The 14484-nt window shown below is 45.1% G+C and overlaps 6 protein-coding genes across 6 annotated transcripts; 5 read left to right on the top strand and 1 right to left on the bottom strand.

The window, feature by feature from the left end:
* Window positions 1-1088: 1088 nt before the first annotated feature.
* N7481_013467 (uncharacterized protein) lies at window positions 1089-1613 on the top strand (the record flags this gene model as incomplete). The annotated part of the gene is made up of 1 exon (XM_057272686.1): window positions 1089-1613. One exon carries the CDS (start codon window positions 1089-1091, stop codon window positions 1611-1613), a length of 525 nt encoding a protein of 174 aa, XP_057115318.1.
* A 3412-nt stretch (window positions 1614-5025) lies between these two features.
* On the bottom strand, window positions 5026-6111 carry N7481_013466 (uncharacterized protein; the record flags this gene model as incomplete). The annotated part of the gene is made up of 1 exon (XM_057272685.1): window positions 5026-6111. One exon carries the CDS (start codon window positions 6109-6111, stop codon window positions 5026-5028), a length of 1086 nt encoding a protein of 361 aa, XP_057115317.1.
* A 1913-nt stretch (window positions 6112-8024) lies between these two features.
* On the top strand, window positions 8025-8759 carry N7481_013465 (uncharacterized protein; the record flags this gene model as incomplete). The annotated part of the gene is made up of 2 exons (XM_057272684.1): window positions 8025-8240; window positions 8295-8759. The coding sequence occupies 2 exons, from the start codon at window positions 8025-8027 to the stop codon at window positions 8757-8759; spliced, it is 681 nt and encodes a 226-aa protein (XP_057115316.1).
* A 411-nt stretch (window positions 8760-9170) lies between these two features.
* Window positions 9171-10758, top strand: N7481_013464 (5'-methylthioadenosine/S-adenosylhomocysteine nucleosidase family protein; the record flags this gene model as incomplete). Its single annotated transcript, XM_057272683.1, has 2 exons — window positions 9171-9241; window positions 9315-10758. 2 exons carry the CDS (start codon window positions 9171-9173, stop codon window positions 10756-10758), a joined length of 1515 nt encoding a protein of 504 aa, XP_057115315.1.
* Window positions 10759-11062: 304 nt separating this feature from the next.
* Window positions 11063-12513, top strand: N7481_013463 (uncharacterized protein; the record flags this gene model as incomplete). The annotated part of the gene is made up of 5 exons (XM_057272682.1): window positions 11063-11404; window positions 11472-11674; window positions 11731-11804; window positions 11835-12057; window positions 12087-12513. 5 exons carry the CDS (start codon window positions 11063-11065, stop codon window positions 12511-12513), a joined length of 1269 nt encoding a protein of 422 aa, XP_057115314.1.
* Window positions 12514-12960: 447 nt separating this feature from the next.
* N7481_013462 (MFS transporter) lies at window positions 12961-14444 on the top strand (the record flags this gene model as incomplete). Its single annotated transcript, XM_057272681.1, has 2 exons — window positions 12961-13365; window positions 13419-14444. 2 exons carry the CDS (start codon window positions 12961-12963, stop codon window positions 14442-14444), a joined length of 1431 nt encoding a protein of 476 aa, XP_057115313.1.
* Window positions 14445-14484: the final 40 nt, after the last annotated feature.

Here is a 14484-nt window from a genome sequence, read left to right as displayed (position 1 = left end):
GTTGTCAAGGAAAAGATGGCCTTTACCACTATTGAGTCACCCTCATTCCGCCAAATATTCATGGATCTACCACATCCGGAGCTTGATACAGCTTTGTGTTCACGAACTACATTAAAACGAAGACTTGAGGCAGAGTTTCAGCATCAACGTACGCAATTGAAGATAGAACTTGCCTCAACATGCAAGTCTACTGCGCTTTCTCTAGATATATAGATAAGCTCAAACAATATCTCTATTATCGGCATTATCGGGCACTGGTTTACACCAGACTTCCTTTATAAGGAAAGGGTACTTGAATTTACGGAGTTACGAGAGACTCATAGTGGTGAAAACATTGCATATACAGTATTTGACATGCTACAAGAGCTTAATCTTGAGGAAAAGCTACTCACAATTACTGGCGATAATGCAAGTAATAATGAATCGATGGTTTTAATCCTTCATGATCTTCTAAAGGCCCAGTGCCCAGAGCCTCAGTTCCTCGGTCTTGATAGTTATATCCGCTGTCTTGCTCATATTCTGAATCTTATTGTGAAAGATATCCTTCGTGCATTGAGATCTGGTACTGTCCATGAAGCTTCGGAGATCTGCAATCACTTAAATGATAATGATCTTCCATCTGAGACTGCTCTATCACGTATTCGAATCCTTACAATATAGATCAGCCGAAGTAACCAACGACGAGCTTCATGGAAAAGTGTGTGTGCTCTTATAAAGCTTTCTGACCGATATATTCCATGTGATGTTGATACACGCTGGAATTCAACTTTTTTGATGCTGGACACTGCCCTAGGAGCGAAACCGCAAATCAATCGGTATCTTAAATTACAGACTGAGCTTCCTCAGTTCACCAGGCAGGATTGGTATCGTCTCTCGCAGGTTCATCAAGTCCTCAAGCGATTCTATAATTTGACGCTATTTGTGTCTCAAAAGCATCCTCAGATGAGCATGGCTATCCCTATTTACTACGAGCTTCATGACTTGCTTAACCAGGGAGCTGAGAAGCAAGGATTATTTGCAGATATAGATGACGATATTGCAGTTGCAATATATCGTGGTTTTGTAAGTATCAGAAGTATTATGCCTTTATGGATGAGACTGATGCTTATTATACTGCATTAATTCTGGATCCGAGGATAAAGGGAGATCTTCTGCTTCGTGAGCTATCTGGTGATGGGGCTGGACAAATGATTGTTGATTCAATTCGTGAGAATATGCATCAGAAGTATCATCATGAGTCAGTTAATGAAGACTTTATAGTCTCTGTTGATCCTATATTGGATATCCATGATGATCCTGAGGTCAGAATGCTAGGGCGATTAGCACCTATTGCCAGAAAGGCAGCTGGATCTGATATCGATGAGTATTTTACAACACCGCGAGTTGATATTAAACCATCTGGGGATCGAGAGTGGTTAGCTAAATGGTGGCGGGATCGTCGTGATAGTATGCCTCAGATGGCTGCAGCTGCACGGGATTATCTTGCAATTTCTGCATCTGAGGTATCTGTTGAACGTCTATTTAGTGCTGGTCGTGATCTTATAAAGGTTCGACGAACGTCGTTGCGTGCGGATACGATGCGAATATTAATGTTGATGGACGATGTTATGTAGTATATAGAAGCTAGTCCTAGATAGGAAATAGAGGCTGTTTGGTTTTTATTGTATTTTTGAGCGATTCAGTGCATTGTGGACCGTGGTGGTGTTGGGGTCTGAGGTGGCTGATCTTGGAACCTCCGCAACATGACCGTAGTCAACACGCAACTATTATCAACACGCGACGCTAGAGACTACCGGAACTAGGTCTAGATAGGAAATAGAGGCTACTCTATCTTTTATTACATTTTTGAGCGATACAACGCGTCGTAGTGGTGCTGAATTTGATGATTATATTGGTGCTCGCGGCCGGCGTGCAAGTCCGAGCGACTCGGCCGTCTCGGCGGGCATAGCGGACGTGCAGGCTCTCGCCCAATTAGGCTTAGCACGACCGGAATATTAGTTATTCCGGCCGAGATCCTATTATTTTGTGATAGCGTCATATCGGGCCGCTTCATGTAGCAATAAATTGCCACAAATCCAATAGTATATAGATATAATAGCCTATAGCATGAAGAATAATACTCTTTTTGATTAAGATTTCCTCAATTACCATACTAATTTGTATGGCAAGCAGAGGAAAGTTGTTTTGCAATAGTACGCTACTGTATCTATTGCTGGCATGAATATAGATCAGATGAATAGTATTAACATGGTGCATATATATATATTAAGCGCGGAGGTGTGTCATGCCGCAAATAGAGACCTCCTATTGGTCAACATCGATGACTAAGGTCAGATGACTACGCTTGGCATTATCGCAACGATAATATCGTACCGTCGGGTCTTTATCGTATCGTACCGTCAAGACAACAATATTGATGGTACGATAAACGATAAATATCGTAAAAAAATTGAATTGACGGTACGATAACGATATCGTACCGTCGAATTTTTTTTTCTGCGGAACGATATCGTACCGCCAGCGACGGTACGATATCGTTATATCGTTTTATCGTGTGCACCCCTAATAAAAATCGCTATATTTAGCCGAATTAATAGGTGTTGGTTGAGATAATCGATTTTGAATTTTTCTAATGGGGGTAGGTGTTTCACTCGGGCGGGTGTTTCACTCGGGCGGGAATTACGTTAATGAGTGCTCCGGGACTACTCAGGCATGCTCAGTGCGTGCTCAGTGAGCGCTCCGGGAGTACCCCTCATTTGTCCAACTCAACCTAGATCATACCCGAAAGAGAAAGGCCCTACAGTTCCATCTATTCTGTGATGGGTAGTGCGTTGACGATAATTGGGCTGCACTCATTTTCTGGAGGATCCCCTGTCACCAAACAAGTGCGTCATTTCCTTATCAGGGGCAAAGAAGGCGGAGAATGTCATCCAATTCAGGATGATCTGGGTCAAAATCATTTGACTTCTCATGTACGGGGAGGTCCCAAATTCAAATTTTAGCTATAAGGGCACCACGTCCTCGTGAACTATTAATTTCATTATCCCATCTGAATGTTCTTTATCCGAGACCCAACAAAAGCATATCGGTCAGTACCAGCGTCTTCCGAAATTTCTTATAGCGCAGATTTTTTTGCCCACAGGAGTTCTAGTTAGTTCTAGAAAGTGGGCATTGTTGATCCTAGGAATGATCATAACCACTATAAAGCGTCTAGTGGAGGAAGGGTTGGAAATTGGCTGCACATTTTCCCATCGTGCGTATTGCTCCGAGGGCGAACTGAATGTGGTTCGGGCTGGGTTTGTGTGTGAGCGTCGGGCCTGGTGTTCCTGGGAATGTTTAACGCCCCCTTTTGCCTTGATATTAGCTACTATAGGAAGATTCCGTCGGCTGCTAGTTTCAAGGATGAGCTATAAGTACTGGCCGGTTCCCCATGGATGGTAGATTATCAGAAATTCCGCGGGGAAATCATAATTACAACAATCCGGCTAGTTCTTTTACTTTTATTACCCTGAGTCCTCAACCTCACCCTGCGTCCATTTCCAGTCTTGAGATAAATAAAGAATGCATCTTCAGACCTTCGATTTACCAAGTGAAGGACAAAACCCGCAACAAAAATTTACTAAGTCTCACCAGGAACTCCGCTGAGGGTTCTATTCATAATAGGCATAAGCATGCTAGTAAGGTGAAAGCCCTTTATCAGAGGCATATTGAGCTTTGGATTGTGTGAGTAGCCGCGATATTCTTTTTGAAACTTCCATTTTTATTGACTCCTCAGGTTTCTTGTTCACTATAGGGCTGTTCCAATTGGCTATAAGCTAGAGAGGGGATCTTCAGCTCCCAATATTACCTTAGCAAAGAAATTCATTCGACGATACACGCTTTCTACGAAAGGACGCCTTCAACTAGATGGAAGGCCCACGGTGAACGCCAATTTGGCATTCACCGAGAGATTTTTTGCTAGCTTTGAGACAGCTACAGAAAACGTGTTTAGTGCAGAGGATCATTCAGAGGCATACAAGGTTAGTGCAGCAAGTTGCGAAAGTTGATGAAGTCGAGGCTTACTTTCTCATAATGGATCAAGTTGGACCGAATGGTCCCTGAGATTGTACGAGGGACTACTGAAGAGGCACAAGTACTAAATACCTTTTTCTTTATCTCAGTGTACAGCACGTCGGAGGGTTAAACGAAGCCCATTCATCGAGCTTGGTAGTTCGTATCAGGCATCAAAGAATAAACCAATCGAACTCGCACATCGAAGATGATGAATTCCTATTTTTCAACTGTAGAGTAACCCCCACCTCGGTGACATAAAATGCCCTGCGTGATGAAACGTCCACCAGGTACCTGCACATTCAAGCGCCGTCACTCCCGACTCACATACTTACATTTGCCCAAGAGTAGTAAAAGCAATAACTATTCGATCTTATTCGATACCCCTTTCCAAACAAAGAATACGAATGGTTAAAGTGGCAAATTACACTTAGCTGATAATATACCAGGTTTGGAGGAATTCTTCCAAGGCAGCAGAAAGATACATAAACAAAAGTACTGACAAGGGAAATACACGGAATGGGAACAGTCATAGTATAACTTAATGTATGAAAATTACTAACGCCACTAAACGGAACTGCCACCCCACAACCCTGTCTGCAAGCAGGAGATTCATTCAGAAGAGATGAATCCAACCTACAAGACAAAATAAAATAAAAAGAGAATAAAAGTAAAAGGAGGTGAAGGAGATAAAGGGGGGCGGAGAACAGGGGATGAAGGGCCAAAACAGATCAGATGCGGCCAGGGAAGAGAAAACACAGGCGGTAATCACGAAGATGGCCAGCTTGAAGGAAACATAAATCTAGTATAAGTACTTTGTGACCGCATCAAACTTTAATGGGTATACAGTACTGCAGGGGCATTAATCAAGCATGTTTATTTTATCTTCACGTATGCTGCATTCATACCAAATGCTAGAGATACGAGTCTGAGCTTCGGAAGCCTCTTCACGTTTCGCGTGTTGATCCAGAAAGTCTAAAGAATATCGATACTGGCCAGTGTTTCGGGATGTTCACGTCCAAGCACCTTCGCTTCCAACGCCGATCGATTCATTGCTTCCGCCTCTTCATATTTCCCTTGGTTGACAAGCATGTTGGCAAGGTTACTAACACTGGTGAGTGTGTTAAGATGTTCTGGTCCTAGCAGCCTCTCTCTATCCTGTAATGCCCGTCGATGCATTGCTTCCGCCTCTTCATATCTCCCTTGGTTGCCAAGCACGTTGCCAAGGTTACTGAGACTAATGAGAGTGTCCGGATGCTCAGGTCCGAGAACCTTCTCACTCCCTTCCAACGCCCGTCGATGCATTGCTTCCGCCTCTTCATATTTCCCTTGGTAGCCAAGCATATTGCCAAGGTTACTAACACTGGTGAGTGTGGTAAAATGTTCTGGTCCTAGCAGCTTCTCACTCCCTTCCAACGCCCGTCGATGCATTGCTTCCGCCTCTTCATATCTCCCTTGGTTGCCAAGCACGTTGCCAAGGTTACTGAGACTAATGAGAGTGTCCCGATGCTCAGGTCCGAGAACCTTCTCACTCCCTTCCAACGCCCGTCGATACATTGCTTCCGCCTCTTCATATTTCCCTTGCCTATAGAGCACATTACCAAGGCCGGTGACACTGATGAGAGAATCCGGATGCTTAGGTCCGAGAACCTTCTCACTCCCTTCCAACGCCCGTCGATGTATTGTTTCTGCCTCTTCATATTTCCCTTGCCTAGAGAGCACATTACCAAGGTTGGTGACAATAGTAAGTGTGTGAGGACTCTCACGTCCAAAAACCTTCTCACTCCCTTCCAACGCCCGTCGATGCATTGCTTCCGCCTCTTCATATTTCCCTTGGTTGCCAAGCAAGTTACCAAGTTTGGTGACACTGGTGAGCGTGTCAGGATGTTCTGGTCCTAGCAGCTTCTCTCCATCCTGTAACGCTCGCCGGTACATGGCCTCGGCCTCTGCAAATTCGTCCTCGCCGAAAAGAACCGACTCAAGGTTTCTGCTGCTTCTGAGTGGGGATGTCTCTTCGAAGGCCCCCTTGTCTTCAATGCCATTCAAGAAGATTTTCAACATATCTTTTTCAAGATCCGGATTCTCTAATATATCTCGAACGTTCCCTTCTGTCAACCCATTGTTTTCGTCTCCGTCAGAACCCAGAGAATATAAGTCTTCTGGATAACTCTGCTCAGATGACGTGGAACATCCTGATCGTTCACTTTCTGTATTATCTGATTTTTCTGTGTTAAAATAAGGATGCTCTTCAAAATAGTCATCGCCAAAGTCACTACCGGACTCATTCTCACCCGGTGCCCATGGCAAAGACCTAATGGCGAATGAATGCAGATGCTCAGCAGTATGATTCAAGACAGTGTCTGAATCTAAATCCTCAAAGCCACAGAGAGGGCAGGAATGGATTGACATCGACATTTTCCGTTTCCATGCAGAGACCAATATAGGTATTTGCTGAGGTTTAATACCGCTGGAATGCCTCTCCTCTAGATGTTCGATAAACGCTGATTTCTGAAAAAAAAACTGGACGCGTAGTCGAATCATTGCAAGCAAGGCATATCCAGTTAGAAGTACCTCCATGGTTCGTGAACATATGGGATAACCAGAGATTCTTGGTGTGATAGAGCTTTTCGGGGTCAGGACAATTCTTTAGAATACATGTATAGGGAAGAATATCTTTGGAGAGATGTTTCCTAGATCGTTTTATGATTAGCATAAAAATAAAAGCCTTAAGGTATCATCTATACATACTTCCACTGGCTTCCTTTGCTCATATATGTTGGCAATGTTTGACAACAACAAGGACACTGGAATACATTCTGATCGCCCCTGAGCGGAGGAGGCCGTGGGTAGGCCACACGAGAACTAATTGCAGAGATGACTGTCGTTGCCGGTTGGGCGCTGACATGTGTTGGTAACGCAATTGGATCTTGTATCTCCGTTGCGGTAGTTGTACTATATACTCTCGCTACCTTGTGCTCTTCTGTACTCCCTTTGAAAGCGTCGAGAGCTGGCGGCAAGGATAAGCTCTGGGGTGCTGCTATCGATTTCGCGAGCACCTGATCTCTCTCGGATAGTTTCATCGCATGACGCTGGGCATACAAAAATCGATTTCTCCGTTTCAAATTTGCTTCAATGAGTCGGTGCTGAATAGCGGTCAAAGTCTGTGACTCAATCGCGGTAGCGTTGTTTGCACATGAATATAATACTATGCCCTGCGAAGAGGACCTTGCCTGCAGAGTGCCACTTTCACTAGGTTTGACTAGTAATAGAAGCTGGAGGTGTTGAGATAAAGCTTCAACCTGTGGATGACCAGGGTCATAGGAAGCATCTGCTTTTTGAATGCGAGCATTCGTACCTGCTCTACGAATCGAAATTGTGATTCTGCTAAGTTGTCGTAGGGTATCTTTAACATCTGTTATAGCTTCGGATAGATCAGAAGATCCTGGTGTATTGTTTTGCACCTTTTTTCCTAGTGAATAAGTCAGTAGTTGTTATTTATCATAAGGGGAACATCTTGATAATACCTATCTCAGCGCACTTTTCCAAAAACCCTTGCAGCATTCTCAGAAGGTTTATCAAAAATATCTTTGCGTCCAGGTTTGTGGATAGTCGAGCATCGAGGGATGCCTTCCCAACCCTTAAAGCGCCGGCCCCCTTAGCCCACAAGTTAAAGTCAACGAGACAGCTCTCTGCCCATTCATCCACGGTAGGCACAACACACAAGTCTCGGAATACCTGATGGCAGGCTAGTGTTGCCTCGCATATGGCAACTTGGTCAGCCATGACTTTAACATAGCATCTACAACTCGTAATGTGCAGATTAAGTTATTGGATTTTCTCTCGATGAATTTTGATCAGGTCGCCACGTGATGTATATCACCGGTACCCCGCACGACATGACACCACGCTCGCCTATTTTACGTTCTTTTGAAATCCAAACATTATCTCGCATGAATTCATCTCCATTATGCTTCATGGATGAAGAAGATCTTCTGGATCTGGGCTGTCAGGTTCTGCCATGGATCAGCAACCAGGCCATTGTCATAGGACAGCAGACTCGGAATAACGCCTATGGTAGACTAGGATGCGAGTTGTTCCTGCTATCCCAGCAGATAGCATCAATCAGTGAAACAGCAGCTCCGCGGCAAAGGCTATTGAAAATATTTGAGATCGTCAACAAAGCATGTTCAGTGGGTTTTATCCTATACATTCAATCGGACAGCCTCCACTGACACACTGCGCAGAGGTCGTTGACCGAGGCAGAGCGATACCGACCTTTGAAGAGAATTCGAGCTCATAAGGACTCCACGACCAGAGTAAGAGAGAACTTGATTAAAGAGACACAAGCGAACCTGGTGAATTTTGTCTTTCAAAGCCCGGAATACCACACCCTTCTACGCCTTATCAAGGATTGCTCAACGGTGGACGAAACCGATCTGTTGTCCATGGAGGAGAGATACGAAGATGACGGTGATATTGGTTATCCGGGATACTTAAATGAAACACTCCACACGCAATTACAGACATATGTTACATGTCACTGCCTTACGGGTCACCTGGAGTGGACGCGGGTGCGACTAAGTACCGACAGACAAAACGGAGATGAAGATGTTTCATTTGAAGTCATCTTTAAAGCCAACAATCCTCCTCAGGAACATCCCCAACCATTTGTGCAGTGGAAGGAGTCAGTTGTGAAAGTACCAAGGTGAGACAGATCAGCCCCTAATGAAGCCAACGAATACAGCTAAAGCTTCGGGTTGAGTTCGCAGGCGGACTGGAATGAAGAAGCGGAAGAAAGTAGGCTTCGCTACTTCATTCCGTAGGTGTCCATCACCATATCAAAATCACCCTCTCTTGACACAAAGCATAAGGAGACTTGAGCTGGGGGAATTCTGCAAATTGATTAATGATCCGCTTGGACATCCTGTTCAGTTTTATGTCCAGTCAAACGCGCTTAAGCTTATTGAAACTCCTACCCCCAGCCCACGCCGTGGTATCTTTCCTTGTGAAGGTCTTTCACTAGGGCAATGGCTTGAGAGTATCCCCCACATCTCCAGAAAGGGTAAGTCCCATCTAGCCTATACTATTGCCAAGTCCATCTGGCAATATTACAATTCATCATGGATGATGACACCATGGACCCACGAGACCATTCAATTGCTGAACGAAAGATGTGGCCCGACAAGTCAGGGTAGGCCACATCCGTACCTGACGACCAGGTTGGTTCGAGCGACTGTGAAGCCTATGGACTATTATTATGCCAGTGATCTCATGCACCAATATCCACACATTCTTGCACTAGGAATTCTTCTCATTGAGATCGCCGCCAAGCAGCCCTTTCAATGTGATGAGAGTGCTCGCCCATTGAGTGAAACCGTGATCAATGATTACTATGCATGGGCATGGGAAACAGCCCACAGAAGTAATTTGAAACACACCGTGCATCCTCTGTATGAAGAAGCTGTTAGTAACTGTCTCAATCCCGAGCTGTTCAACGGCGGCTCAATACAGAAGTCTTCAGACGCCGAGGAAATCAGAGCCCGACAGAATGTTCTCTATGAGAAAATTGTGGTCCCATTGAAAAGGTTATCCGACGCGTTCCGAGATGACTTGGATATACAAAGTCTTCCCACGAGAACCTCAAGCGAGACAATATTCAAACAGGATATCTCGGCGAAGATTACCGCTTCATCACCTCTTAAGGTAAATTTTACGGTTGCAATATTCTGTGCTTTGCCGCTAGAAGTCGATGCAGTTGGTGATTTTTTTGACATGGTTTTCCAAGACTCTACCATGTATCAGAACGCACAAGGAGACTCAAACACATACACCCTCGGTCAAATAGGTCACCACCACGCAGTTCTGGTACACCTTCCGGGAATGGGCAAAAGCGTTGCATCCCAAGCTGCTTCATCTGTACGAGCAACCTACCCGAACATCAATCTTGCCCTAGTGGTCGGAATATGTGGCGGCGTTCCGTACGGGAAAGGACACGCAGAGATTATACTCGGGGATGTAGTAGTCAGTGACGGGATTATCCAGCATGACTTTGGCAGAAGAGTACCAGGGGCATTCCTTCGCAAGACATCTGTCACTGATGACATTGGTAGGCCTAATGTGGCGGTACGGGGCTTCCTTTCGAAAATTAAAACGAAGATGGCACGAGAACGAATTGATAACAATATGAGGAAATATCTGAAAGCCAATGATCAGATCCTCCGCAATGACACCGCCCGATATCCAGGGATAGAGCAAGATGAGCTCTTCCAGTCTACTTATCGACATAGCCATCATGATTCCATTGATTGTATCAGCTGTGCCCATTCCAGCAATGGAACAGTCTGTGACGAGGTTTCTGACCTATCGTGTCATGAATTGAAATGCTCCAAAGATAAACTTGTTCAACGCAAGCGGCTTCAGGCTGCACTTAGTCAGGAACATCCACCTTCTCCGATTATCCATCTTGGTCTTATCGCATCTGGGGATACAGTTATGAAATCTGGACAAGATAGAGATCTCATTGCTAAGCATAATAATGTTATAGCTTTTGAAATGGAGGGAGTGGGAGTGTGGGATAGTCTACCCTGCCTGGTGGTCAAGGGAGTGTGTGACTATGCTGACAGCCATAAAAATAAAATTTGGCAACCGTATGCCGCAGCAACAGGTGCTGCGTGTATGAAAGCTTTACTAGATGAGTGGACGTTCTGATGGACGTTCTGATGCAGTCAAACCACCTTACTTCACGTTTTTGGACATAACAACGCTTGATATAATTCCCAAATTTCCTGATATGTACCTGTAAGCGTAATCTTCTTCAACGAAAGATCGAAACCAGCTATACAGTCCCGACATTAACTGTGGCCAATTCCCAGGTGGTCGCTCCAATGGACTCCATTGGACGGTATTAATATGAGGAGAAGGTTGGTTCAACTGGCCCTATCGCAATCCAATATTTGAACCCCTTGACTGAAATCAACAACTTGTGCAAATTGCAGAATTCAAAAGCGGGAGGATGTCTACCAGGCACTGCTATGAGAAAACCACCAACCAGAACGAACCTCTTCTCGGCTACAAAGGTTTTATCTTCCTGACGAGTAATCGAAGTATGGGTGCTGGAGGAGATGTGTCAGTCCTGAGTGTCGCTGGCTGGTCTTCCGACAACCAAATCTTGGCTTTTCCCTTTATAAACAGTTTGGATACCGCAGCTACCCAGTCTCATCAATGCAGAGCTGGCTACAACCGTGGCGAAGATAACTTCTTGCATGTGACCGAGTGCATAGCATTTGAGACCAATGGAAGCTGCCAACTGTTCTACAACCCCACTATCGGTGTCATTGTTATTGTCTGCACCCTAGTCAAAATGATCACAATGCTTTTTGCTGCCCGGCGCTATCGATCACAAGCACCGCCTCTCCTCACAGTGGGCGATGCGATGGCATCATTTCTGGGAACTCCAGACCGCACAACAAATGGGATGTGCTGGACATCTTCGGAGAGGAGACTGGCTGCCTTTTCCAACATATCTAGAGCGGCAATACTTTCCCATTTTGTATAAGAGGCTGCCACGGCAGAACAAGTGGGGAAAAGCAACTGGTCCAGTCCGTTGGACTGTAAATATCGCTCTGTAAGTCTAATTTACTGGCTTTGGTATCGACTATCTTGAAAACTGACATACTTCAGGCTGGTTGGGGGTATTGCAGGAAGCTTATACTTTTTGATCGCACTCATTGCCAACCTATTTTACCATAATTCGGGTTAAATCTGGACGTCGCTACTCAAATCAGGGCAAAGCGGGGATAGTATCTTCAATAGCATTTATTCTGAGCTACGGCTCACTGTCGTGACGAATTGCCCTCAATGGATTGTCACTATCTTTTACTATTTATACAATAGTACACTGACCGAAATGCTCTCAGCTGCAGAGTATAACTCCCAGGGACTGAATCCTCTGCTACTTCGTGTGACTTGGCCTGTGAAAAACAGCCAACAGCGTTCAACCTACTGGTTGTCTGTTCCTTATAAATATGGGGTTCCAGTGATGATAGTATTACTGCAATCGACTGGCTTGTCTCTCAAGGCTACTTTTTTAGTCTGACCATTCCTTACTATGAGAATGGAAACCTAATATATATAGCCAAAAACAGCCCCGTGTTCATCTTAATGGTACCTTTAGCAGCTGCTGGGATTCTTGTGATTTTCCTGAGCGTCTTGCTTATTGCGCTAGCACTTCGAAGACTGAAGTCGCTTGTACCACTAGCAGCAACCCGCAGTGATTCTGTCAGGGCTGCCTGTCACCCACCTGGAGATGATGCTTGCTTAGCCACCGCAGCTCATGGTGAGGTAATGTGGGGAAAGACTGATTTCCCATCTGACTGGATCATTGAACATGGGGATCGAACCGATGCCAGAAAAGGTCATTGTAGCTTTACCTCGCAAGAAGTAAGGCAGCCTTCTTTGGGTTAGTTATATGCTTAGATGTTTGATGAACCGTAAATTCTTTGAGTCCTACACTTGGATAAAGAATAAACCAGGCTGACGAGAGTGGAAATAAATTGTTACAATATTTTTAATTTATACATAGCAATAGGAACAACTTTTGATCTTATTGCATTGAGATAATCCTGATTTTCATGACCGCTTAACAGCGATGTCGGCCGAAACCTTCCACAATCTCTTGATCGGCATCTTGTGGGTCGAATCGGGGAATCGATCGGCAGCCCTGTGTGGGTTATGTATTCAAGACAGCGATCAGAGCAACCTGTCCTATTTTGTCGATCCGATCCACCCTATCGTCATTGAAAATGGTACCTAGGGGCTAGTCTTCTTATCAGGGCTTGCCACTTGATCGCCCGCTGCTATTATGCAGTCAACTTCTCCCGAATCTATACCAAATCAAAATAAGGAAGTACAATGAAACCAGCGCCCGAGGAGGTATTGATCGATTTTGACGGAGACCATCCTCATGACTGGCCAAAAAGTCGAAAATGGATGGTCGCATTTTCTTTAACTATTCCGCTGTTTCTAATGCCACTTTCTTCTACGATCACCACACCTGCGGTAACTACAATTGCATCTGAATTTGATGTCGATTCATCGATCACGGGGCCATTGGCACTCTCATTATTCCTGCTGATGTACTGCCTCGGGCCAGTGCTGTTCGGCCCCTTAAGTGAGCTTTATGGACGTATACCAATCCTACAGGGAGGGAATATGTTCTACTTGGCTTTCAATCTTGCGGCCGGGTTCTCGAATTCAATGACCCAGCTGTTGGTTTTTCGACTTTTAAGTGGAGTTGGAGCTAGTACATCGTTGGCTGTAAGTTCACTCAAATATTGCACAATAACACCATCGCCTAACATTTATTGAAGGTGGGAGCCAGCACCATTGGCGATGTCTTTGGCAAAGAAGAACGTGGGCTACCTGTGGCTTTGGTCAGCGTGGGCCCCGTTCTGGGATCCTGTGTCGGCCCAATTGTCGGTGGCTTTATCACGGAATACTCTTCCTGGCGCTGGTGCTTTTTTACAACGTCAATCGCTGCAGGAGTTTCTCTGGTGGTGTGCTTTACATTCTCCCGTGAGACATATGCGCCTACCCTACTGGAGCGCAAGAAGAGGAAATGTATCGCAGAGTTTGAAGAGGCTGAGAAATCTGGATCTCGGACCTTGAGAACCAAATTTGACAGCGAAAATGAATCTCTCCATCAGCGTTATCGCCGAACACTGTTCCGCGCGATATATTTCCTAGGCACCCAGCCTATCGCCCAATGCTTAGCCTGTTACTATGGATATCTTTACGGAATTATTTATCTCCTTCTATCGAGCTTCTCGGATCTCTGGACAGAAAAGTACCAAATGGACCTTTCCATTGGAACTTTGAATTATATCGCGCCGTGTTGCGGCTACCTAGGAGGTGCGATTATTTGTGCTTTTCTTACCGACCCCATCTATCGTCGACAAGTCGCTCGGAATAATGGCGAAGAAAAGCCTGAGTATCGGCTACCAATGATGGTGCCGGCGTCACTACTTGTACCGATTGGCCTGTTTTGGTATGGCTGGAGTGCGGAATATAAGACTCATTGGATTGTTCCTGATATTGGGATTGCATTACCACTCATGGGAGCAACTATTGTCTTCCAATGTGTGAGCGCTTATCTACTGGACACATTCCCGCTCTACGCTGCCAGTGCTAATGGCACGGTTTATATCCTCCGTGGCCTAACGGGCTTCGGTTTTCCTTTGTTCAGTCCAAATATGTATGCAGCATTGGGCTATGGGTGGGGTAACAGCATTTTGGCCTTCATAGCTCTGTTCATCGGTTGTCCGATTCCATTTATTTTGTGGAAATATGGAGGAAGGCTTAGAGCAGCAAGCTCTTACGCGGACGTTGATAGCTAAGCATTTTTTCCACATAGTAAAAATTTCCACAACAAACCTA

Source organism: Penicillium waksmanii (genome assembly GCF_028829765.1).
Source record: "Penicillium waksmanii strain IBT 27052 chromosome Unknown utg000011l:1.0-400869.0:1.0-401085.0, whole genome shotgun sequence".
NCBI lineage: Eukaryota > Fungi > Ascomycota > Eurotiomycetes > Eurotiales > Aspergillaceae > Penicillium > Penicillium waksmanii.
Note: the sequence above shows the minus strand (reverse complement) of the source record. Positions and strands in the feature narration are given on the sequence as shown.